At 35.8% G+C, this 25,905-nt stretch overlaps 2 protein-coding genes across 2 annotated transcripts; both read right to left on the reverse strand.

Annotated features, from left to right (window-relative positions):
- Positions 1-19,297: 19,297 nt before the first annotated feature.
- Positions 19,298-21,912, reverse strand: LOC123897103 (putative F-box/LRR-repeat protein At5g54820). Its single transcript, XM_045947597.1, has 3 exons — positions 20,879-21,912; positions 20,466-20,609; positions 19,298-20,048 (listed from the first exon to the last, which is right to left on the reverse strand). Exons 1-3 carry the CDS (start codon positions 21,857-21,859, stop codon positions 19,734-19,736), a joined length of 1,440 nt encoding a protein of 479 aa, XP_045803553.1. The 5' UTR covers positions 21,860-21,912; the 3' UTR covers positions 19,298-19,733.
- A 53-nt stretch (positions 21,913-21,965) lies between these two features.
- LOC123895884 lies at positions 21,966-23,023 on the reverse strand. The gene is made up of 2 exons (XM_045946352.1): positions 22,586-23,023; positions 21,966-21,983 (listed from the first exon to the last, which is right to left on the reverse strand). The coding sequence occupies exons 1-2, from the start codon at positions 23,021-23,023 to the stop codon at positions 21,966-21,968; spliced, it is 456 nt and encodes a 151-aa protein (XP_045802308.1).
- Positions 23,024-25,905: the final 2,882 nt, after the last annotated feature.

Below are 25,905 nucleotides of genomic sequence, written 5' to 3' on the forward strand. Positions count from 1 at the left end.
GCAGCAAAACATATCATGCCTACCAACTACTAAACTACTTCCCTTTTTTGTCAGAAGTTTAGATAAAATAGGGTCTTCATGCATTAATCAAAGAGTACAATAGTATAGATATCCAGGAACATAGTGCACATAGCTACTACACATGAAGACAACACCATGTGATACATACCTCATCAGATATAAATCAGCAGTGGAGTCATCATCAAATAGCCTAAAGCAGATCACACTTCATCAGCACAAAATTTTCAACATGATGACCAAGATGTTTCACCATCTAGTAGCACATCTGATAGCACAGGTTCCTCCGGTATGGTATCAGAGCATTGACAACAAAGATGTTTCAACATATGTTAGTACAACACATAGCACATGTTAGCAAAGATGTTTCAACATGTTTATCTAGCGTGGTATCAGAGCGAATATGAGCAATCACAAAATACGTCACATGTTAGCAAAGATGTTGCAACATATGGTAGCACAACTTCTAGCACAGCTTCTAGCACAGGTTCTTCCAGCATGGTATCAAAGCACGTGGTCTTCCAATCAGGGCATGGAGCATCCATCTAACAAAAACTCCCCTTGTACACATGATCCTATCTTTGTGCAAAGGAAGCACGATGAAAGGGAACATTGTCATAGAGAGCAACAAGCACATTCTGAGGGATCTTTTTCCCACCAGACTTTTTCTTTGAGGCAAAGGGTGTGATGTCTGGCACATCCTCCTCAACATCATACTTAGAGTCACTTGAAGATGCTTCATTTCTTTTCAGACTTTGTTTCTTCTTACTAGCAGGCACATTAACCTCATACATTTTCTTTTCAGAATCAACCACTTCTTCAATAAGTGGCACAGTTTTGATGACTTTCTTTAGACTGAGAGACCATTCTTCAACCACAGTAGAATTCTCTTCATCAAACCCTGTTTCTTCATCAGATTAGTCAGATGGGTCAACAGATGTCCCAACATCTTTCACCACAACAGTTTCTTGAACAGGTTTCTGAACAATAGTAACATCAGCCTTAGGTTGGTCCACAAATGTGTCAACGTCTATCACAACATCCTTTTCAGGAACAGTTTGTTTTGATTTATCAACAACAGAACCAATAGCATCTTTTGTCTGAGATACATCAGCAACAAGAACATCTATAATTGTGTTTGTGGAATCAACAACATTCACACCATCAGAGATAATATTGCCAGGAACTAGCAATACTTCTCATAGCTTCTTTCTCCTTTAAAGCACAAAGGGAGAAATAAACTCCCATATACTGAAGAAAATAAATTCTCATACATCAGAGAAAAATCAATTCTCAAAAATCAGATCAGGATGTGTAGACATCATGGGTGACATCATAGCATAACATATTTTGATGATCTTCCATGTGAATATTCAGATGGATTCAAAGTATTCACAGACCTTTCATGCATTCCCTTCTGACACGTGGTTGATCACACTGTCCATTTCACTTCCTTGTTGATCTTACAGGAAACATGTCTCGAATAATGTTCTAACATTCAGTTAGACATTGTCTTCTTTTACTTGCATTGATCAACACATCTTCAAACATACTGTCTTCCACTTGATTCTAAGTGTTCTTCTTTCACTTAGACTTAGTGACACATACCAAGACATCTGAATATCACATTTGTGACATCTCTCAATAATGAAGACTCTTGGAAAGTCCTTCCAAAAAAAACTGTAGAGAAAAATAAATTCTCCCAGACTCAACCATTTAACCACTCGAGAGATATGTGGATAACTGATATAATTATTCAGCTTTACATGAATAGAATCAACCATGCCTTGTTAATAATTTCATAATATCACAACATGTTGTCTGCCATCTTATTCTCATATGAGTCATAGGATCTCCACAAGCTTGTACAACACTCTAGACAACATATATGTACCAATGCAATCCACAGATAAACACAAGACTCTACTTGTCATAGATAATCAGGGCTCCAGCTGAAGACGAAAACTCGAGCACTTAATGAAAACATGTGAAAGACTTCATGCTTTCATGTTGAAGGGCAACACCAACTCCCTCAGTAGAGTCGATTCTGAGTCAGATACTCTCACTTCTTTAGAATACATCCAAGCATTCTGACCTCTTCACTTAACAAGGACACTTCTGATCAATGTCCTAGCAGAACCACACTATGTATCATGACCTTTTGAATAGGCAGGATGTCATGCATACAAGGTGTAAAGTCACTCACAAACTCCAAAACATCTTAGTTTGCTTAAAAGCTTGACTAAGATCCTGATTATCAACCCTTTTTCTAGAGTGACCTGCAACAGAAGAAAACCAAAGACAATTATCAAACCTCAGTATTTGACAATATTCTTCTGGCCTTACATTCACTAGTAGTTGTTGATACTAGTGGAATAAATAGTCATGCATTGCTAGAGCATACTATTAAAACAAGATCAGAACCTCCACATTCCGATTCACATAGTCAGAAACACGTCTTCTGACCATACAGCTTGAGCACTCCCATGCAAAGTCTCAAGCACCTTCCACAGAACAACCATCAGTAAATATGATGTTACAACATCATTTGGGACATCAGCTTCTGATTTTGGAACCCAATTACATTGGTTCATAAATCATCATTTAAAAGGATTCATTGTGCATAGACATCCTTCAAGAAGCTCCCAATAGAGTACCATCAATGCAGATCATCCAGGTTTTTCAAAACACCTGAATACCATGAAGAGAAATCTACTCTCCGAACAATAAAGTTCAGACTACATAATTGCACAGCTCTTCAGACAAATATATCAGTTTTATGCATAACTTCAACAAAGGATATACAGATACTTAGCTCCCATTAAAGTATTTATCATTTGTCAGATAGGATTACCTTCTTACACAAGGTAGGACATTAGATCTGACATCATTCTTCTGCACATATATGGCACCAACAGGTAACATCCACTCATGACAGTTGTTCTTACAAAAAAGTCATTCCAGATTGGGTCAGTTGCTTGACCTTGTACTCCACCCTTAGTAGAACCAGCTTCCTTGGCTGAAGGAGCAGATGTTGGAGAAGATGTTTCAACATTAATTCTGACATCAATCTCAATCCCATCGGTTTCATCCTGAACTATGGTCTGAAGATACCATAGTAGTCCATAACTCTTGCAAGGGGACACAGGAGAATCAACCATCAGTAGTTGATCAACCTTCAATATCAAATCATCCACACATGCAGGGACGTGCATATTTTACATCTCAAAAACTTCTTCTAATGTTCCAACCCCTTGTCTTACTTTGAGATGTTTGATGTCATTCTTCTGAACCTATAGAGGAGATTCCCTCTAACAGGTATCTGGAACACTTTGATCCAACATAATATCAGGTACCACAGATGTGACAGTACTTAGCACAACATCAGTCTTAGATGCCAAAGTTGTACCAACATTCGACACAACATCATTTTCAAAGACAGATCCTTTGAGAGACTTATCAACAAACTCACTTGTGACCTTAGTGGAAGCATTAAATACATCAGATGGATTTCCCTTGATTAGTGTGCCCCAGACAATGGAGAGAGGGATGCAACATATACTTCCTTTCACTTCAACACAAACACACATCTTGAAGGGAAGTAAAACTTTGTCAATCTTAATTCAAAAGATATCTTTATCGCACAAGGTAAAGAATTAACTTCACCAAAAATACCAGAGAACCATAATCCTTTGGTCCCAACAATAATAAATCCTCCTTGCTCAATCATATGCATTCATACAACTAGATATTATCACACAAATATAACATGCATGGTTAAAACATCAGATAACACATCAACACTGCACACAACTTCAACTACCACTTACTTGGATCAGACATGAACTAACCCAAGAGGTCAACCATATGTTGATCGTGTACCAACAAACTTATCTAAGACATGTTTCTAGCGTAGAAACCATCTCAGACACAGATGCCTCCTCTTCCAGGTCAGGAGAAGGTTCCAAACATATGTAACCAACACACACTTGTTTAGCACCCAAGCATCTGTCATGCCCTACTGTTATCCAACAAAATTCTGCAGAATCTGCTCGTCAGATGTTCCGTCAGATGTTCCAACATCTGATAAGACATCAGTTCCCTTCTAACGGAACACACCAAGAAATCCTTTATCAAAGCCAATGGAGGTTAGCTTTTTAGAGTTGGAAGCAAAAATAAATTGCTCATAACTTCCTTCAGATTCCTTTTCAACAAACTCATACATGAGTGCCTTTATGAGTGGACTTAAGATCACCCCCAAGTATCTTTGGCATCTCTAACAAGTTAATTAAAAAACTCTCCTCGAGCATCACCACACCAGGGCTTACATCATAGAACAGAGTGGTGCATCCTCAACAAACAAAACCACCAGGAGTTTTCCATCAGATATATATGCAGCGGAATTCAAACCACAAAACTCCTCAACAAACTTCAGGCACACTACAATAACACATGTTTGAAAATAAATCAAACTATACAGCAACTCATCACAAGATCTACACGCCTGAATAACAAAAGATAGGTCTAATACACACCCTATCATGAATAGTCCATCCTCCACTTCTAGGGACCATTCAATCAATGTGAACTTCTCCAAGTTCAAACAAATTTTCAGTATTCCTTACTTGCCCATGACCAGAAAGTATCTTCCCTAGGATCTCATCCAGAAAACAGAACAGGATGCCTGCTCTGATACCAATTGAAATTCTGGTATAGCAGAACCAGATGTTGTATAGAATGTCGAGACATCTGGTCTGACATGAATAACACGGCAAGGCATATAACATTAAAACGGATACTGAGGAATAATGTTTGATCAGATGTTCCAACATTCAACTTAAAGAGAATGTCATACTTAATGCTGGAACATCTTACGAAACATAATAAAATCAACAAGTAAATAAACTGCACAGGAAATTGTTAACCCTGTTCAGCCAAACTGCCTACTCTGGGGGATACCAATCCAGGAAGGAAATCCACTAATAGCTCTAGTCACTAAGACCTCCAGCAAACCCTTTGAATTTACGTCTTACACTAAGACCTCCAGCAAACCCTCGGTTTACGTCTTACACTAAGACCTCCAGCAAATCCTAGGTTTACGCCTTATGACCTCGACACTACTCATGCAACTTCTGCCTAGGAACTCCTAGACATGAGATCCCATCTCACTTCCACACAACTGAAGGTGTGAAAACACAAGAAGGGGGGGTTGAATTGTGTTTTAGTCAAGTTTAAAACTTTTTCAAGTTCTTAACTTAACTTCAACAGCAGCGGATAAATAACACAATAAAACAAGTTAAGAGAGAGAGAGAGAGATCACACAAGCAATTTATACTGGTTCCTCTCACAAAACGAGAGTAGTCCAGTCCCCTTGCACTTCCAAGGGATTTCACTATAATCACACAAGATTACAACTGCTCAAGCACACAAGCAAGAGACTTCACCACAATGCTCAAGCACACAAGCAAGAGACTTCTCAAGTACAAATGAAATGAATAATAGAATGTATACAACAGCTCTTAATCAGAACCTAGAAGAACAAATACTAAATATTTGAACTAAAAGTGCAACAACACAGTTCAGAGGTTCAGAGCTTTGTATGAGTAATTCAGAGTTTTTTTCGAGCGTGTTAATAATCCTTGATAATAGTTACAACTGATTCCTTTAGTATATATATGACTAGAAAAGAGTCGTTGCAAAGAAGACCGTTGAAGTAGATAACCTTTTGTCTTCAAGCAGCCTGTCTTGATGCAGTTTGGTTGTATCTAAAACTAAGTAAGAGTTTCAGGTACTTTGACTACTGCAGAGAAGACTTTCCTTATTCAGCTAACACCACTGATGACCCACGTTCTCAAAAGAGGACAGACAGAAAGAGATTAGCTGTTCTGATCAGGCTTGAAAGGTCCTTTTCTTCATTGGTAGAAGAGTTGACTTGCAAAAGAGAATCTTTACAAACTTCAAGAAGATCATCAGAGTTTGATGAAGCTTAGACCTTAAGAAGTTCTGAAGACTTCATCGTCTGAAGATTACAACTTCTGAGTCTCACAATCTTCTGAACGCTTACAAACTTCTGAAGTCCTTATCTTCTGATCTTTAATCAGAGCTTAATTGAATCTAAGTCCTGCACACTTAAATTAAATTGTTAGTCCTTCCAATTGTTTATTAATACTTTGTTATCATCAAAACCTTAATAGATTTTAGGGGCAAACATTTTTAAATCAATTTTGTTCCAACAATCTCCCCCTTTTTTATGATGACAAACATAAGTATTAATTGACAATTGTTGTTAAATTAACTTATCATGTTTCTCTTAGGTTTGTGAGGTTTGCAAGCTCCCCCTAAGATTGATACTCCTTAAAGCCTAAGCTTTAAGTTTTATCCATGATATTTTAATTTAGTATAAGATTAAGATAATTTGGAATAAAACAAATTTCATATCTTTCTTCAGAGTGAGAGGTTTGCAAGCTCTCCCCCTAAGTCTCATAAGGCTAAGTTAAAATTGCACTCTTAACTTATCCTTACTTATGAAATTTATTTCAGTTTCAACTTACTTAGTCTCCACATTGAAATACGTAAAACAACTTAAAAGAAACAACTTTTAACTTAACGGATAAAAGCGTGAGCGTGGTTTCAGCTTTGAAACTTATCACTTATCAATTAATGCGTAACTACTCCCCCTTTTGTCATTATCAAAAAAGTAAAAAAAACTTAGATAACCAAGACAGTCAAAGAAGAAGAGTGGTTGTTTTAAAGGTGAATTTATTTCAAAAACAAAAAAAAAAAAACAACGCGCTAAAGGGTTTATAAAAGGTGAACGAGTTAACATACATTCTTCACACAAAAACAATAAAAAACAAGTATATCAAGAAGAATCAAGAAAAATGAGAAGATTTAGTTCACGTATTGCAGAGTTTCGGAGAAAGAAAGAAGAAGAAGAACGCGAAAAAGATGAGAAAGGTAAAGAAGACAACAAGAAACCACAAGATGCTGAGATAATAATCATTTCATCAGATTCTGAAACTGAAGAAAATGAAGATGATGCTGACTACGTTGAGTTCTTGGCTGGCTATGTTCCAGAAGAAGAACAGGAAGAAGAAGAAGAGCAGAACCCAGAGCCTATAGAAATTTCATCAGAGGATGCTGAGGAGAAATCTGAGATTTCTTCTGAGTATTATCCTTCTGACTAGGATTAGGTCATCTTTTTCTTTTAACCAATGTACTCATCGTTGTCAGATCAGCAATAAAAAATTTTCTTTTAAATTCATCTTGTGTTTTTATGTTCTTGTTTAGCAAAGAAAATAAAAGTAAACATCACACAACAAAAAAAATCAAACCAATAAATAAGAGAAAATTTAAAATAAGATTGTTCAGACTATAAATAATCATTAAAGACATAAGGTGCAAAGAATCCTAAGGTTTTTTGAGAAAGGCTAAGAGCTGGTCAAATTTGTCATTCAGAGAACCCACGTTGGAAACTAGACCATCCACTTTAGATTCCAAATTGAGTTGAGCTGTCCTTTGCCTTTCCAAACCTTCTTGTTGTTCCCTCAGAGCTTCTTGAAGAATCTGCAACTGATCTTCAACCAAAGGTGCCTTGCCTTCATCAGAGGAGGGTTCACCTTCCTCTGGATAATCAATCATCAGAATATCAGCATCTGGAGCATCCTCTTGGTTCAGCTCAGGAATTTCTTCAGCAAGTCTTGCAGCAGCTTCAGCCAGACGTTCATTCTCAATCCTTTGATCCTCAAGACTCTTGAAAAGCTTGGAATCCACCCAGCATTCCTTAAAAGCAGACATATGCCTTGCAGTAGCAGAAATAGCAGCCAGCTTAGCACGCTCATGCTCTTCATGGTTAAACACAGTCAGTCTTTACAAATAAGCCCTTGCTAAGCTATCCTTCAGCAGATGTACCACTTCCAAATCCCGTTGTCCAATAACAGTCTTGATCTCATCACCCATTGCATCCAGAGCATTGCAGATTTTAGCCTTAATTTGTGACACCTCCATATCCACATCAGAGGGACACACCAAAAACCTGTCCTGAATGTGTGATAACCTAAGTAAATCATCATAAAGCTGATTGGAGAGGTTACCAAAAGGATCAGAGGATGAGGGTGAGATATTGGGAATGGTAGAGTGTTTTGTTGATTCATTAGCAGGGTTGTCAATGATGACAACTTCTGCTTCTGAAGGTTTAGGGGCACAAGTATGAATGCGTGCAGGAGAAGCATGCTCAGCACTTGGATTAGGATTGGGTTCAGGAGTTGATTCAGAAGATGAGATGTCAGATGTTGATTCAGGATATATGTGTTCAGATGATGGTTCAGGAGATTTGTGTTCAGTTATTGGTTCAGGAGATTTGTGTTCAGTTGTTGGTTCAGGAGATTTGTCAGGAGAGGGTTGCTTTGTGGGAGAGGTTTGTTCAGAGATAGGATTATCTGGTTGAGGTTCAGATGATGGAATGTCAGGTGATTCTTTTTGTGGTTGAGGTTGAGGTAGAGGTGATTTTGTTTTAGGAGGTGATGAAGATTTGTGGGTTTCATGAGTAAGAGGCTGATTATTGAGGGGGTCAGGGCTAAGGTGTTTTTCTAGCTCAGAAAGGGGTTTATCAGAAGTTGAAATGTTGGGAAGAATAGTTCTAAGAGGTTTGGTAAACCCTATTCCAATTTCAGCTTCGTCAAAGATGTACTTAGGAGACTTACCTTTGGGATCAGGAACTTGTTTCTGATGCATCCTAGTACTCAGAGTTTCTTCATCAGACTCAGTTTCTGAATCAGACTGAGTTTCAGAAGAGTCACTTTCTTCACTTTCCTCTTCATCATCAACAACAATAGGCTTCTTTGATGAAGTTGCAGCAGCTTTTCCAGAAATAGCTTCATGTTTCCTTTTCGTTCTTTGTTCAGCAATAGCTTCTTCTACTTTAACCTTCTTCTGAGCAAGAAGATCTGGTTTTTCTTGTTCAGCTTTCCTCTTAGGTATCCTCTTAGGATTGTACATGTTTACAGGAGCTAGAGGGACCATACTCCTATCAACAGTATACCCTTCTTTTCTAAGAACTTCCAGATAATCTTGGATGATGTGCTCAGCATCCATTTCAGAGATTACTGGATATCCATCTACATACAGTCGATCTTCAAGACTAGCTGTAAACTCTTGTGGAGGTTGAACCAATTTTGATGAAATGATACGCATCTTGGTTAGAAAACTTGCATTCAGAATCTCAGGAGTGAACTTCTTTTCCACAAGTTCTGGATGAAACTTCTTCAGATTCTGAACAACATGACCTTGATAAAGAAGGTCTGAAAGTAATCTTGGATAAGCGATAGCTGTTTTCCTCTGAGATTTGCTGGAGAAGATTGCTTCACAGATCCTCTCAAAGAAGTATTCTCCCAGATTCACTTTCGTTCCTTTCAGAAGGAAATAGATCAGATGACGATGAGTCCAGGAGATTGTATCAGTACCACCAACTCTTGGACTGATAGCAGCTAGTATGATCTTGAATAGCACTCTGCAGACATCAGTCAAACCCTTGACTTTACCCTTCAGTTTCAGATCTGTACATATCAGAGCCAGAAGATCATCTCTGTACCTTGTGTCCTTCTCAAAAACATCTAACTCTATCCTAGAGTTATCCAAACCAAGCAAAGCGTTGAAGTGAATAGGAGAGAAAGCCAGATTCATACCACAGATATTTGACCTAATCTGTTTTCCAGTAAACTCCAGTAAACCCATTTCTTTCCTAGATTTACCTTTTAAACTAGGATCTCTTTCAATAGCAGCAAGTTCTTCCTGCTTAGCTTCAACCTTATCAAAAACCTTAGCCTTCATCCAGAATTTCTTCAAGAGATCTGGGTAAATAGGACCATTAAGCATGTTGAAGTACTTATCCCATCCTTGAGTGGAGAAGTATTGTTTCACATCGAACCCATTCGTCTTTAAGCTATCAAAATCTATCATCTTCTTAGAGAGAAAGATGAGTTCAGATTCTGGAAACTCCATTTCGTTCCCAACGATTTGAAGATTTCTGAACATGAATGGAGGAATCTTTGTTGTTGAAGAAGACGAAGAACCAACCATGATGGAGTTTAGGTAAGGGTAGGAACTAATGAGAGAGAAAGAAAATTTTGTTGAAGGTTTAGAGAGAAAAGAAAGTGTAGGTTGTGAGAGTGAGAAGTGTGCAAGTGTATTGTGTAAGTTTTATTTAAATGCACACAGTTAACACGAAAATAGCAAATTTGGGAAGTTACGCTAATTGACAGAAAGTTGAATACTAAAAGTCATCATTAACCACCCACTACCTGACACACGTAGACCACGTGCAGAAATTTACTCGGTAACTGCTATTTTAATGGACAACTGTTCAGCAGCGAATACTAAACGTTTCCACTTAAATAGTTCAGAGCCTCTGAGATTTTTAAAATTCTCTATCAGAGTTAAGTACTTCAGAGCTTGTGTTTCAGATGTTCTGAATCATAAGTTCTGATATACATAACCTCTTACACTTTAATTGCCAAAAAAAAATTTTCATTCAGAGATTGAAAACATGTTCAGATGTTTCTTTATAAAATCAAATCTTTCAACAGGTAAAGCTTTAGTAAATATGTCAGCCCATTGATTTTCAGTATCAACAAACTTAATATCTATAATGCCTCTCTGAACATAATCTCTGATAAAATGGTGTTTGATTTCAATATGTTTGGCTCTAGAGTGTAGGATAGGATTTTTTGATAAATGAATGGCTGCAGTATTATCACAATATAAAGGAATATTGTGACTGCTTACCTGATAATCTTCTAACTGATATTTTAGCCAGAGTAGTTGTGTGCAACACTTAGCTGCTGAAATGTATTCTGCTTCTGCTGTAGACAAAGCTATAGTAGTTTGTCTCTTACTAGCCCAGGAGATAAGGTTTTCACCAACAAATTGACAATTGCCACTTGTGGATTTTCTTTCAATTTTATCTCCAGCATAGTCAGCATCACAGAATCCATTTAGCACATAATCATTGGATTTCTTATAGAGAAGTCCAAGATTTGTTGTTCCTTTCAGATACCTAAAGATTCTCTTTACAGCAGTAAGATGAGATTCTCTAGGATCTGACTGGAATCTTGCACATAAGCAAACACTGAATAAAATATCTGGCCTAGAGGCTGTCAGATAGAGTAAGGAACCAATCATACCTCTGTAGACCTTTTGATCTACTTTTCCTTCATCTTCTGATTTGTTCATGTTGGTAGTTGAATGCATAGGAGTGTTCATTATTTTGCAATCATCTAGGTTGGACTTCTTCAGAAGTTCCTTGGTATATTTTGATTGATGAACATAAGTTCCTTCCTTCTTCTGATTGATTTGAATTCCCAGAAAGAACTTCAATTCTCCCATCATGCTCATTTCAAATTCATCCTGCATTATCTTAGAAAAATTCTTGCACAAGGAAGCATTAGTTGAACCAAAGATAATATCATCAACATAAATTTGAATGATTAAAATGTCTTCTTTGGTTGTTTTTCTAAAGAGTGTGCAGTCAACCTTCCCTTTCTCAAAACCCTTTTCAAGAAGGAAATTACTGAGTCTATCATACCAAGCTCTTGGAGCTTGTTTCAGACCATACAGTGATTTCTTCAATTTGAAAACATGTTATGGGTTTGAGACATCTTCAAAACCAGGAGGTTGCTTAACATACACTTCTTCAGAAATAAAACCATTTAAGAAGGCACTTTTAACATCCATCTGATACAAGGTTATTCCATGATTAACAGCATAAGATAGAAGTAACCTGATAGCTTCAAGTCTAGCAACTGGTGCAAAGGTTTCAGTATAGTCAATCCCCTCTTGCTGACTATAACCTTGTGCAACCAATCTAGCCTTGTTTCTCACCACTTCACCTTGTTCATTTAGCTTGTTTCTGAATACCCATTTTGTTCCAATAATGTTCTTGTGTGAAGGTTTGGGCACTAGAGTCCATACATCATTCCTTTGAAATTGATTCAGCTCTTCTTGCATTGCTACAATCCAAGCATCATCTTTCAGAGCTTCATCAATCTTTGAAGGTTCCATCATTGAGATAAGACCAACTAAAGATTCCTCATTTCTCAGTTGAGATCTTGTCTTCCTTGGACTATCCTTGTTGCCTAAGATCAGTTCCTCTGGATGTGATGATTTGTATTTGAAAGTGTTTCTTGGGGGCTCATCAACTTCAGACTCATCAACAGCAGGTTCAGCAGTTGCTTCAGTTCTTTGTTGTTCAGAGTCTGTAGGAACTGTCATGTTCAGAGGTTCTTCAGAGAATGGATGTTCTGAGTAGTCTGGAATATCTGAATACTGATCCTCTGATACCTGAAATCTAGACAAACCTTCCATAAGCTCTGACACTTGGTCAGGCTCTTTGTCATCAAATTTGACATGCATAGTTTCTTCCACAGTGTGTGTTTCAGAAATATACAGTCTGTATGCTTTTGAGCGTTCAGAATATCCTATAAAGATACCCTTATAACCTCTAGCATCAAATTTCTTTAGATGGACTTTGTTGTTTAAGATGTAACAAGTACATCCAAACTGATGAAAATAAGAAATGTCAGGCTTTCTTCCTTTGAACAATTCATAAGCAGTTTTGTTCAATTTAGATCTGATATAGATTCTATTTTGAACATAACATGCTGTGTTTACAGCTTCTGCCCATAAAAATTTTGCTACATTAGTTTCATGCATCATGGTTCTGGCCATTTCTTGCAGAGTTCTATTCTTCCTTTCTACAACCCCATTTTGTTGAGGAGTTCTAGGAGAAGAGAATTCTTGCAAGATGCCATATTTTTCACAAAAGTTTTCAAAAGGTTCATTTTCAAATTCCCCACCATGATCACTTCTAACTTTTAAAATCGTGTAGCCTTTTTCATTTTGAATTTGTTTGCAGAAAACACTAAACTCATCATATGCTTCATCTTTTGTTCTTAGGAATTTTACCCAAGTCCATCTACTGTAATCATCAACAATCACTAATCCATACTTCTTTCCATTGATAGAGGCAGTGTTAACTGGCCCAAACAGATCAATGTGAAGAAGTTCCAATGGTCTTGAGGTAGAAACAATGTTCTTAGGTTTAAAAGATGATTTTGTAATTTTTCCTTTTTGACAAGAACCACAAAGTGTGTTTGAGTGATATTTGATTTTTGGTAAACCTCTGACAAGGTCAAGCTTGCTAAGCTTAGAGATTAACCTCCAGTTAGCATGGCCTAACCTCTTATGCCAGATCCATTTTTCTTCACTCAAGGTCAAAAGACACATCACTTTTTGTTCATTCAAATCAGAAAGATTAATTTTATAAACATTGTTCTTTCTCAGACCTTTGAATATAATGGAGTTATCAGATTGTTTAGACACAGTACATGATTCCTTATTAAAGACAACTACATAACCATTGTCGCAAAATTGACTTATGCTCAATAAGTTATGTTTGAGTCCATCTACTAACCAAACATCATTAATAGATAGGGAAGAATTACCTACTGTACCTGTACCTATTATCTTTCCTTTTTGATTACCTCCAAAGCCAACAGATCCTCCTTCTTTCATAGTCAGCTTAGAAAATAGTTATTTGTCACCAGTCATATGCCTTGAACATCCACTATCCAGATACCATGAGTGATTCATGATACTTCTTTGAGTGGCAGGCTGTATGAGAAACAACTTTAATCATTGCGGTAGAACTCTTCATCACAGTTAATGATAAAGTCATCCCAGTATTCTTCCTCTTCATTTCTCAAGTTCTGATTGTTAACTTGAGAACTTGTCAGCCATTTGTCTAGGACATAAGCCCTTCTTCCTTTGCATAGGACTTGTTTCCATACTCTAGGTAGGACATATCCTTTCCTAGTTGGTAAATCTGAATGATACATTATTTCAGCTTTTGGTACCCATCTTCTGGGTCCACGCTTGTTAGTCCACAAATGCTTACTATGTTGTTTAGTGTTAGAGAAAGATCTTGGTTTGGAATAATAACCTTTTTGAAACCTTTTCTTTGTTTGAAATCTGTTATTATTCCAGGATTTGGATTGTTTATGATTCCAAGGTTTGTATTTATCACCAATCCCATGTTCTGATTGATTATATCTACTGACTCTAGAATCATAAATAATCTGAGTCCTGTACTGCATCTGAGGTTTGGAGTTTGAATTCTTTCTTTTAAAAACTTCTGAGCTTTTAGATTGACTAGACTCAGGTACTGAAGTCCCTTTGGTTCCAGAATTTGAAGTCTCAGATGTTGAAGTTTTCAGAACTTCTGAACTAATGTTCTCAGGGTCTAAACAACTTCTATCTTCTGAACTTTTCTTTCCAGATCCTGAGGAACTTGGTTCCTCTGAGCTGTCAGCTTCTAAATCACTCAGATCATCATTGTCATTTTCAACAATACCAGGATTCTTTCCCTCTTCACTTGGTGGAACAACATAATAAACCCAAGATTTTCCAACCTTTTTGGCAAAGGTCTTCAGCTTTGAATATGTTCTACCATATTCATAGCCAAGTCCTTCTCCTCTATGTCTCAAAACATTATAAATTCTATTAGCAGCTTTGCTCTTCCCAAGGTTGAGATGCACAAACTGTTGAAGAGCTATTTCCTGCTCATCAATAGGTTTGTGACAAACAGCACAACCCTTTTCAAAGTCATTCACTCTATTCAGAGTTTCTTGATATAGACCTTGAAAATGTTCTGCTTGTTCAGTCAGAGTGTTAATCTTTTCTTGTAAAACTTTTTGTTTACTTAACACTCTGAAATGTTTCTCAATGACCTTGTTAAGTGCAGTTATAAGTTGAGATTTAGAACAGTCAGAAAATACCTCATCTATTACTTCTGAATCTGATTCTGATTCATCCTCTGAGTCTGCATCTGAGTCAGTTGAAGCCATCAGGGCTAGATTTGCCTCTTCCTCTTCCTCAACTTCTTCCTCAGATGATAGCTCTTCAAAAGTAGCCATCAGACTCTTTTTCAATTTGCTCTTAAATTGTTGCTTCTTTGAGCTGTATCTTTTGTTTTTGTCTTTGGCAGACATTTCTGGACAGTCAGCAATAAAGTGTCCTGACTTCTTACAGTTGAAGCAGTTCTTCTGATCATCCTTTTTGCTTACAAAATTTCTGGAGCTGTTACCTCTGAAATTTCTTTTGTTAAATCTGTTCCATTGCTGAAACTTGGTGAATAAAGCAAACTCATCTTCACCCATTTCCTCCTCTTGACCATCTGCAGAAGATTCCTCTTCAAAGTCAAGAAGCTGAGTCTTAAGAGCTTTAGAAGGAGTCCTAGTTGACTGCAAAGCCACAGACTTGGACTTCTTCTTAGCTTCTGAATCAGCATTCAGAACCATCTCATGGCTTCTGAGATTGCTTATCAGAGCCTCAAGACTCAGAGTCTTGAGATTTTGAGCTTCTTCTATTGCAGTGACCTTAGGTCTCCAAGCAATAGGAAGACTTCTCAGAATCTTCTGAACATGGTCATAGGTGGAATAACTTCTCTTAAGAGCTTTAAGACCAGATACAAGGATTTGAAACCTTGTAAACATAGTCTCAATGTTTTCATCTTGTTGCATAGTGAATAGTTCATATTGCCTTATCAAGAGACTAGCCTTAGCCTCTTGAACCTTTTCATTACCATCATAGGTAGCACACATAGAATCAAAGATAGATTTAGCAGTAGACTTGTTTTCTATTCTGACATAATCTTCATGTCTAATAGCACCAACAACAATGTCCTTTACTCTATGATGCTTAGTGTAGGTTTTTAAGTTAGCTGGTGTGAGTAACTTTCTATGCTCAATGGACAATCTTCCATGTTCATTTAAGTTTTCAAAAGTTACTCCCAGCTCAACCAAATCCCACAACTCATGATCAATAGCAGTAATATTGCTATACAGTCTTTCCTTCCACCACTCAAATAATGATGCATCACCATTGAATATAGGGGCTTTCCTATTGCCACTATGTTCATGTGATTCATTACTTAAGTAGTCAAAACCAAAAGCATTTCTAGGACCACCACCAGCACCACTGGCATCACCGGCTTCACCGGTTGTTCTAGTGCTACTATCGTCTCCTCCAGACATAGTGTTCTCACAAGATCTTTACTGTCTCACTGTTAAGTGAAAGTAACAGACCAGTGCTCTAGATACCAATTGAAGGTGTGAAAACACAAGAAGGGGGGGTTGAATTATGTTTTAGTCAAGTTTAAAACTTTTTCAAGTTCTTAACTTAACTTCAACAGCAGCGGATAAATAACACAATAAAACAAGTTAAGAGAGAGAGAGAGAGAGAGAGAGAGAGATCACACAAGCAATTTATACTGGTTCCTCTCACAAAACGAGAGTAGTCCAGTCCCCTTGCACTTCCAAGGGATTTCACTATAATCACACAAGATTACAACTGCTCAAGCACACAAGCAAGAGACTTCACCACAATGCTCAAGCACACAAGCAAGAGACTTCTCAAGTACAAATGAAATGAATAATAGAATGTATACAACAGCTCTTAATCAAAACCTAGAAGAACAAATACTAAATATTTGAACTAAAAGTGCAACAACACAGTTTAGAGGTTCAGAGCTTTGTATGAGGAATTCAGATTTTTTTTCGAGCGTGTTAATAATCCTTGATAATAGTTACAACTGATTCCTTTAGTATATATATGACTAGAAAAGAGTCGTTGCAAAGAAGACCGTTGAAGTAGATAACCTTTTGTCTTCAAGCAGCCTGTCTTGATGCAGTTTGGTTGTATCTAAAACTAAGTAAGAGTTTCAGGTACTTTGACTACTGCAGAGAAGACTTTCCTTATTCAGCTAACACCACTGATGACCCACATTCTCAAAAGAGGACAGACATAAAGAGATTAGTTGTTCTGATCAGGCTTGAAAGGTCCTTTTCTTCATTGGTAGAAGAGTTGACTTGCAAAAGAGAATCTTTACAAACTTCAAGAAGATCATCAGAGTTTGATGAAGCTTAGACCTTAAGAAGTTCTGAAGACTTCATCGTCTGAAGATTACAACTTCTGAGTCTCACAATCTTCTGAACGCTTACAAACTTCTGAAGTCCTTATCTTCTGATCTTTAATCAGAGCTTAATTGAATCTAAGTCCTGCACATTTAAATTAAATTTTTAGTCCTTCCAATTGTTTATTAATACTTTGTTATCATCAAAACCTTAATAGATTTTAGGGGCAAACATTTTTAAATCAATTTTGTTCCAACAACAACCTGTGGTTTTCATATAATGTTGAATACAATGTTGTGACAATCACCGTGACAAACTTTACTCTTGCTTAAAAGCTTCGAGTAAATCACACACAGTTAACTTCGTACTTCAAAGCTTAGGAGTAACCTTAAAACATTACAACTCAATAAAACACCATCCTACTCAAGTATTAAACCAATACGTGAGAGGCTCACAAACACTATCTCCTTGCTTAAAAGCTTCATAGATATTACAAAACTCTACTCATTACCTAAAGGTTTCTGAGTTAGGACATAGTGACCATCTCACAACCCGAGTGGTTCACTTACACCAACTCTCCTAGAGAGTGGCTTAAAGACACGAAACCCTAAAGACTACATCTTTGATGAACAATGGTTTCGGTTCAATAAAATCTTGGTCTTGAGTCTTCTTTATATAGACAGAGCTAGCACACTCCTGATCATCCAAGATAAGCTCAGAACACAGCTAGTCTTTGAGTCACGTCCAGCTAAGCAAATCAGACCTTAATAAAAACTTTCCTAAAATGGTTGATCCTCTTTAGGAAATAAACAATGTGTTAATCATTCCATTAAGTCATGATAAGAACATATCTTCACTAATAACGTCTTGATCAGGTCAAATCTTGATATACACGTTTGTAGAGTGGATTTCCATATATAGCAGATACGTGTAATAAATGCGCGAGATTTGGGCAATCTGACTGTCGTACCCAAACATGTTACAACATTTGGTCCAACATCTTTTGTACCTAACATGTTGAAACATTTGGTCCAACATCTTGCTTGTATATTTGTTTTAGCAAAATGAGGCCAACACACAAATATCCAACATAATGTATATGGTCCATAATATAGACCTGATGCATTCAATATACAATGAACCTAAAAAGTATATTTTTGCTTATAAAGTGTTACGGAGGGGATAATTTTAAACACATTAATTTTTTTTTTTTTACAAAAGAAATTTTAAACACATTAATGAATACAACACTTTAATGCAACTGTTTGGATCAAATATATGAATCATTCTATGAATCTAAAAAGCAAAAGGAACCGGTGGAAAATGAAGTATATGATTGTGGTATATAGGCATTACATATATACTCGTTATTCATATAATTTTAGACACATTAATTTTTATTTTTTTTGACAAAAGAAATTTTAAACACATTAATCAATACAACACTTTAATGCAACTTTTTTTTATATATAGATGAGGGCTAATGTCCAATGCAACTTTTATTTAGTTGAAAGCTTTATCTTTAACTCTTAATGCAACTTTTATTTAGTTGCTACTAGGAGTGAGAGCAAAATATCTGATTACAAATATGTCAAAACCAATTTTCTACACACTAGAATCAATTTTGGCCTCTCTAGAAGTAGAACTAAACATACACTAAGTCTATAACCAAATCACAAACCAATTCTATATGATAGAATATTTATACAAAAAAATTAACTGGTCAATTCGAAAATGGTTGGTCCTCCGGTTTTATAAGCTAAGATCTTTTGTTGGATGTCCAGATCCATAACCATATATATTGTTGGATCGTTGGAACCTCTCTAGTCTCAAACTCTCTCACGATAGAAATGGTGAACTGACATTTTAAGATCGCGGAAACACAAAAGGCTTACAAGGACTGTCACTCTCTTAATCTCGTCATGGAGATTTGTTTCGTCGGTGAGCACGCAAGTGGATGATATGTTAGACCTCTTTCTGGCAGTGGTGCGCGTTGCAACCTGCAACAAAGATGGAACACCACATTCTCTAACAACATAACCATATTCGAAATCGTTTTAAAACTGGTTGCGGAATAGATATGGTTTTGGATTTGAAATCCAATCTAGAAAATTGTTTACAAATGAATATGGATAGGTTTTCGGATTATCCAATCCCTAAACAACCCTAGTTACAACTTTGTTCGCTCCACTTAACACTTTCGTAGTGATAAACAAACATAGAATTGAGTTGAGGGACATAGTTCCTTCTTTAACGCAATCGACTAAAGCAAACGAAATCATTGTTAATAAACATTGCATGATCATTCAACCTAAATTCAATTCATGTCAAGAGAACCTTTTTAATTTCATTGAAGTGTTTGGGGGAACTCCCTTTAGTTCAATGAACTCAGGGGTCCTAAAGTGTCCTTTTACATTTCACATTAGACTATAATACTAGTGAATCCCAAATTATAACCTTACACATTTCCATCATTTATTTTTCATCTACTTTCTCTCTAGATTCATCCTTGACTCACAACATCATACTTCATTAAGCTAATACAAGACTCCTTTTTATTTTATTTTTAACCACCAGTATTCAGGCCCCTTCACCGCGTAATTTGGTTCTGAGGTCAGCTCTGGCATCAAGTGGTTGTAACCTCCTTTTGATCGCAGTTGCGAGAGATCGAACCGTAGTACTCCCTACAAAGTACAGCGTCAATCACCACTAGACCAACTAACAATCGGTAAACAAGACTCCTTTTGTTTACAAGATTAACAATTCTACTAATGAACCAACTTCTTTCTTCAGAAAAAATTCAACTTTGTGCTTCTCAATTCTGCTCCAATTCTCACACACTTCTGAATGAACACATTTACCATTCCCAAGGTAAATTCTTGGATGCGGGTCAACTATCATCTTCTCAAGTGAAATTGCATTCCTTAGAAGATAAATTGCAATTGCAATTTCACTTGAGTGACCTCTAATTCCAGTTATTGTTATTTCCTTCAAATGTTTATGTAAGCATCTAGGAGGCCAATACGCAGTTAACTCTTCATCAATGTTAAAATATGTCCTAAGCTGCAACAAATTGAATTCATAAAGTATTAAAAAAATTCACTCAAAAAATTCAAATCATTTTTTTGTTTACAATGGAGTTGAGAACCGAACCTAGGAACCTCTACCATACTATCCAAACCCCTCAACACTAGACCAAACCTAGTGGCTTAAAAATGTATTTTAAGATCAAATATATAATAGTATATTACAATGGATTCTATATATATGTACACATTTTGTCCAATATATATATATATATATATATATATATATATATATATATATATATATATATATATATATATATATATGGACAAATTGGAAAAATCCAAGGATTGTAATTCATTGACATGGTCAGAATCAGAAATACATTACACAACCATAATTAAACAAAGTATTTTAAATTAAAATATTGTAAAAAGAAAATTCCAAACTTACATGAAGCTTAAGTTTTGTGATAGTGGGACAAGCATTGAGAGCAACTGGTATCCATGAGAGATCCTGTCTAAATATGCCCACTTTTATAATTTCTAGATGCCTCAAATTTTCAAATGTGGGAAATCTTTTTGTCATAACATCACCCTAAAGAAGAATAATTCAAACACTTATAATAATTATTAATATATAAATGGTTGAAAACTTGCATAAAACACTGCAGAACCATCGCATCCGAATGCAGTGGAATCTGAATCTAGATTCAATGCATCTGCAGTGGCAATAGTGGTTAAGGCAACAAATCTCAGTCGTCGAATTAATCTAATTGCCGAGAGTTAGGTTAAGGCAACGAATGAGATTTGACTAGAGAGATTGGAGAAGAATTTAGTTTGCACTCAAAAAGTGTATATACTTACCATGCAGCAGCATTCAAGGAGCAAATTTTCGAGCTGAGGAAGATCGGTAGAAAGTTTGCAAACTAGCCAATTTTCGCTCACATAACCAAAGAAACTTTTAAGGTTTGGGGCATCAAAAAAGAATGCAACTTTGCTTCCAACATATTCCAAGGTCTCCAAAATGTTGCTTTTCAGCATAATTCCCTTCAATTGGCGACAAAGGTTCACTTTCAAATACTTCAACTTCTTGCAAAAAGAGTGCTCAAGTTTCAAGTAATCCATATTATAACATTCGGAAAAGCTCAAAGACTCAAGGTTGTCGCAGCTAGACAACAAAATCCGGATATGCTCCTCAGATTTCAAATCAACTTTGAAAAGTTCCAATGTTGCGAGCGTGCTAAAACCATAGTTACATGAATTTAGTGGAGCAAGTACACAATGCGCCAAGCGCAAACACTTCAAAGTTGAATTGAAGTCAAAAGTATCGCAAGGGAAAACATAGAAGGAACCATCATTAGGATTAGGAGCACTAAGATGATTATCTTCCAACAAACAAAGATCAATCTCTTCTACATTTCGTTCAACCGCAAACCGGATCCACTCTTCGAGATCGTTGCAACCATACCCTTTATTGCGAAAAGTGAAACAAACTTTTAACTTGTCAATTTTTTGGACATTTTTAACATTTGACAAATACTTGTTCACATTACTTACAAAAGTAGAAGCTCTCTTCATTTTGATATTAAACATTAAAACTTTGCTTAGGTGACATATATTGGGAAATGGGTAATCTTTCACTAGCATGTTTTGTGCATCAAAAATAAGGTTGGTTGGATTGGTAAAAATATATCTCCAATTGGAAGATAGAACACTAGTTTTGACAGCTTCATTGATCTTAAGAGATGATAAAATATTGCACAATAAACTATAGGGTAGTTTACTAATATAATCTTGATTATTTCTTTCCACTACCCTTTGTTTCTTCCTTTGTTGATCCTTCATTTTCTATTGCTTCTTTCTCAAAACTTGAGAAAGTATTGGCCGTAGCCAAAAGGGGAAGGTAGCCACATACCAAAGGGGTATTTATTAAGAAATGGTTACGGAATAATCAATGTGCATAATTTGTCTTCACATATCAATGTGATTATAATAATAAGAAAGATATCTTAGAATATGGTCACAAAATTCAAATTGACTATAACCAACTAAGCCGGCAAAATCCCTCGTGTCCATTAATATTTTAATATATGAATAATATCAATTAAGATCTATATCTTTGGATTTATTTAATGTCGTCATAATGTATTCATATGGCCAATTGTTAAGGTTTCACCACATATCCACAATGTCCTATGTTTGGATTCCGCAGTTAATGTAAGGACTTGTTGGTAAATAATAATAATAAATTTGAATATTTTCTTAACTTTAATAAGTACTCGAAACTTGTCAGGTTTAAATTTAGACTCGATGAATTTTGAGGCTTATTTATTAATTCAAATTTAGATGAATTAATTGGAGTAAATATATTTCTTAACCTTTATTTTTTTTGTTTTTGGTAGATAATATATTTCTTTTTTTTTGAACCAAACAAACTTAATTCATATCATTAATTAATAAATGTTCAATACATAAGGGAATATTCTCAAATCTATGGAAACTAGCTCAAACATTGACCGCCCTAGCAAGAGTATGAGCAACCAAATTTGCTTGTCTCCTAACAAATTTAACCTCAAAGTTTACAGAAGAATATGACATAAGAAGAATAATGTCGTTAACAATTAAACTAAATTCCGAATTGCCCCGTCTTCTCGAATGAATGGCGTCAACCAATAACTTTGAGTCACTTTCAAGTTGGACTCGCTCAAATCCACGATGGATAGTCTCTCTCATAGCATGTAATAGTGTCAATGCTTCGCCTTCAACTATAGAGTAAAAAGACTGCTTCCATTGAGTCAAGTCAGCCACAAAATGCCCATTGGTATCACGAAAGCAAAGACCCATAGAAGTAACACAGGACCCAACTACAAACGCATCATCAACATTACACTTTATCCATCCCGCTGCTGGTTTCTCCCACCGAACCGGCCTAGGATCCTCAACAGGAACAACGTTATGACGCTGCAGTTGGTGGACAGTAAACCACTCATTCCAGACGATGAACGCCATGTTCCCAACTTGGCTCGGGGACTGAATATTGTCATTCCAGATCTTGTCGTTTCGATTATGCCAAATGCACCAAAATAACGATGCAACTCGTCCTATCATTGCACTTTCCTCGTTTCTGCACATTCGAAATATCCTGTCTGCGATAGTCCCATGCTAGTAAGTTGCATTATGCAGTAACTGTGACAGGCATGCGACCGATCAGCATTCGCGAGTTGCTACGCATCCAAAAAAACACATGAATATCATCTTCGACCTCGACATTGCACACAGGACAACTTAGTTCACATTCTACATAACGTTGTCTCAAGCGTACTCGCGTCGGCAGACACCCCCTACACAACCTCCATAGTAAGTGACGCGTTTTGTGCGGAGATTGAGCTTTCCAAATATCATTCCAATTGCCCTCTACATGGTGGTTATCGCTTCGAATAATACATCTCATGGCTAGATTGTAACCAGATTTAACTGAATAACACTCATTCCTTTCCTCATCCCAAACCACGTTATCCTCTTTAACCGAACTAATAAGAGGGGTTGCAATAATCTCGTCCACTACCCGACCTGTAAACAAGTTACGAATCTTAGCTATATCCCACGCTTTATAATTCTCAAGTAACAAGTCTTTAACAACTAAATGATAAACATCTTCCACTTGAGGTGAGGACACTCATCGATCACCCTTTCCACGCAGCCATGGATCATACATAACACGGATTCTGTCGCGACTACCAATCCGCCACCTACACCCATGTAAAAGAATTTGTCAGCCTTCCAAATACTACGCCACGCAAAGCTAGGATAATTATAACCCAAAGATGCTTCGAGTAACGATGAGCGTGAGAAATACCTTGCTTTAACTAGTTTAGCCACCAACGAGTTCGGATTTTGAATGATGTTCCATGTTTGTTTGGCCACCATAGCCATATTGAACGCTTCAAAATTACGAAAGCCTAAACCACCCTTCGCCTTAGGGCATGCGAGTCTGTCCCAAGCTAACCAGTGGATCCCTTTATTGTTGTTACCTCCGCCTCCCCACCAAATGGCATTCAACATTTTCTCGATATCGTCAATGATTGAGGAAGGAAGGATAAACATACTCATAACATATGATGGGATGGCTTGAAGCACAAATTTTATCATAACATCCTTACCGACCTTAGACAATGCCCTTCCCCTCCAAGAATTCATTTTCTTCCAGATACGATCCTTGATGAAGGAGAATATTGCTTTCTTACTCCTTCCTATCATAGAGGGAAGACCAAGATATATACTTGTTCCTAAAACATGACGGACACCAAGTATACGGGATAGGTCTTCTTTATCGGCAAGAGACATATTGCGACTAAAAAATACTTCGGATTTGGCCAAATTAATTTCCTGACCAGAGGCTAGTTCATAAGTATGAAGGATGCTCATAATCTGATTTACCTCTGCTACACTTGCCCGACAAAACAAGAAACAATCATCCGCAACACAAAAGGTGAGACACCTCTGGTAGAGAATATATTTCTTAACCTTAATAAGAACTTGAAACACATTATACTTGTGCTAGAAGATTGTTAAAAAAAACTTGAAAATGATATTTTGAACTCATATACTCCTTATCATTCCAATTTACTTGTATAAAAAAAAAATTATATTTGAATACTTAAGAGTTCCACATCAGCTTGTTCAAAAAAAAAAAAGTTTCACATCAAACACATCAGGTATTTTTAACGAACAAAACAAATAACACATTAGATATTAGATGACATGAACATAAATTTATAAATTGAAATAATCATCACTTTGTTTTGTAGAATTTAGTTAGAATAAATTTCCATTTTTTTTATACAGATGAGGTATGAGCCCTTCAATTCTAAGATGAACACCCATATATAATTTCTCAACACTCATTTAACATTACCAATTTATCACAAATATCACGTTATTCTCGTTTCAATGTATTTTTCTGTCAACAAACGAAGTAATAAACTCTACTAAATTTCCTAACAAAAAAAAAATACTAAATTTCACACAACTATGAATTGCGAATATCCAATTCAAACACGGATTTGGATTCTCTACTTTCAAAAATCTCAAATTCACCTACATATTCACTTGCATTAAATATGCTAAGATAGAGAATGAAGAAAGATAGAGAAATTCTTAGATGAGTCCTCACCTAAGCATTAATGATTAGGCACAACCAATTAAACAATTACAATTCATTAATGTATTAAATAATTACAAATAATTAATAGAGTAGTAATTAAAACCAAATCTCAATAAATAAGGAAATGAAAAAGAATTTTTTTTTTTGTCAAGAAACATGTGTTGTGCACTTTATTAAAAAAAAAAGTCTTCTAATTGCTCACATATATTTTTGTTTCAACTAAGCTCTGTCTTTTTTTTTTTTTTAATTTCTTTGTTTCAATTATTTTTATGTGAACATTTTGATATTTAATAATATTCTTGAATACCTGTTAAGTTTAAGTATAATATCATATCATATTTTAATATTAACTTATATTTACACAATTCATATTTCAAAGAATTTTACGTATGAAATAGTGATAAGCTAATTGATAAACAAACTTATATTGTATAAATTATAACGTAGCTTATAGCCGATAAGCTAGATAATTCAATTTGTATTATTTTAGTAAAATTAACGGCTGAATTATCTTATTAATATAAAGTGCCATACAAAATATTTAATTAATATTTAATTATTTTAAAGTAAGATAATAGGAATAAAATAAGAAAAAAATAAAATATAAACTTAGGTGAAATATAAAATATAAACTATAAACTAATTAAATTAGCTTATTAATATAAATACAAGGTTTCAATTAGTAAATAAATAAATAAAAATATAAAAAAAAAGCTTAGTATGAAAA

Source organism: Trifolium pratense, linkage group LG7, assembly GCF_020283565.1.
Source record: "Trifolium pratense cultivar HEN17-A07 linkage group LG7, ARS_RC_1.1, whole genome shotgun sequence".
Lineage (NCBI taxonomy): Eukaryota > Viridiplantae > Streptophyta > Magnoliopsida > Fabales > Fabaceae > Trifolium > Trifolium pratense.

What these genes read in the sequence shown, in the direction of transcription:
- LOC123897103 (XM_045947597.1), bottom strand. Translation starts at nt 21,859, where the DNA reads ATGAAGGATCAACAAAGGAAGAAACAAAGGGTAGTGGAAAGAAATAAT. An exon ending in TCCTTGAATGCTGCTGCATG is followed by an intron (nt 20,610 to 20,878) that starts GTAAGTATATAC and finishes ATTCTTCTTTAG; the next exon opens with GGTGATGTTATGACAAAAAG. An exon ending in TCACAAAACTTAAGCTTCAT is followed by an intron (nt 20,049 to 20,465) that starts GTAAGTTTGGAA and finishes AATTTGTTGCAG; the next exon opens with CTTAGGACATATTTTAACAT.
- LOC123895884 (XM_045946352.1), bottom strand. Translation starts at nt 23,023, where the DNA reads ATGGCGTTCATCGTCTGGAATGAGTGGTTTACTGTCCACCAACTGCAG.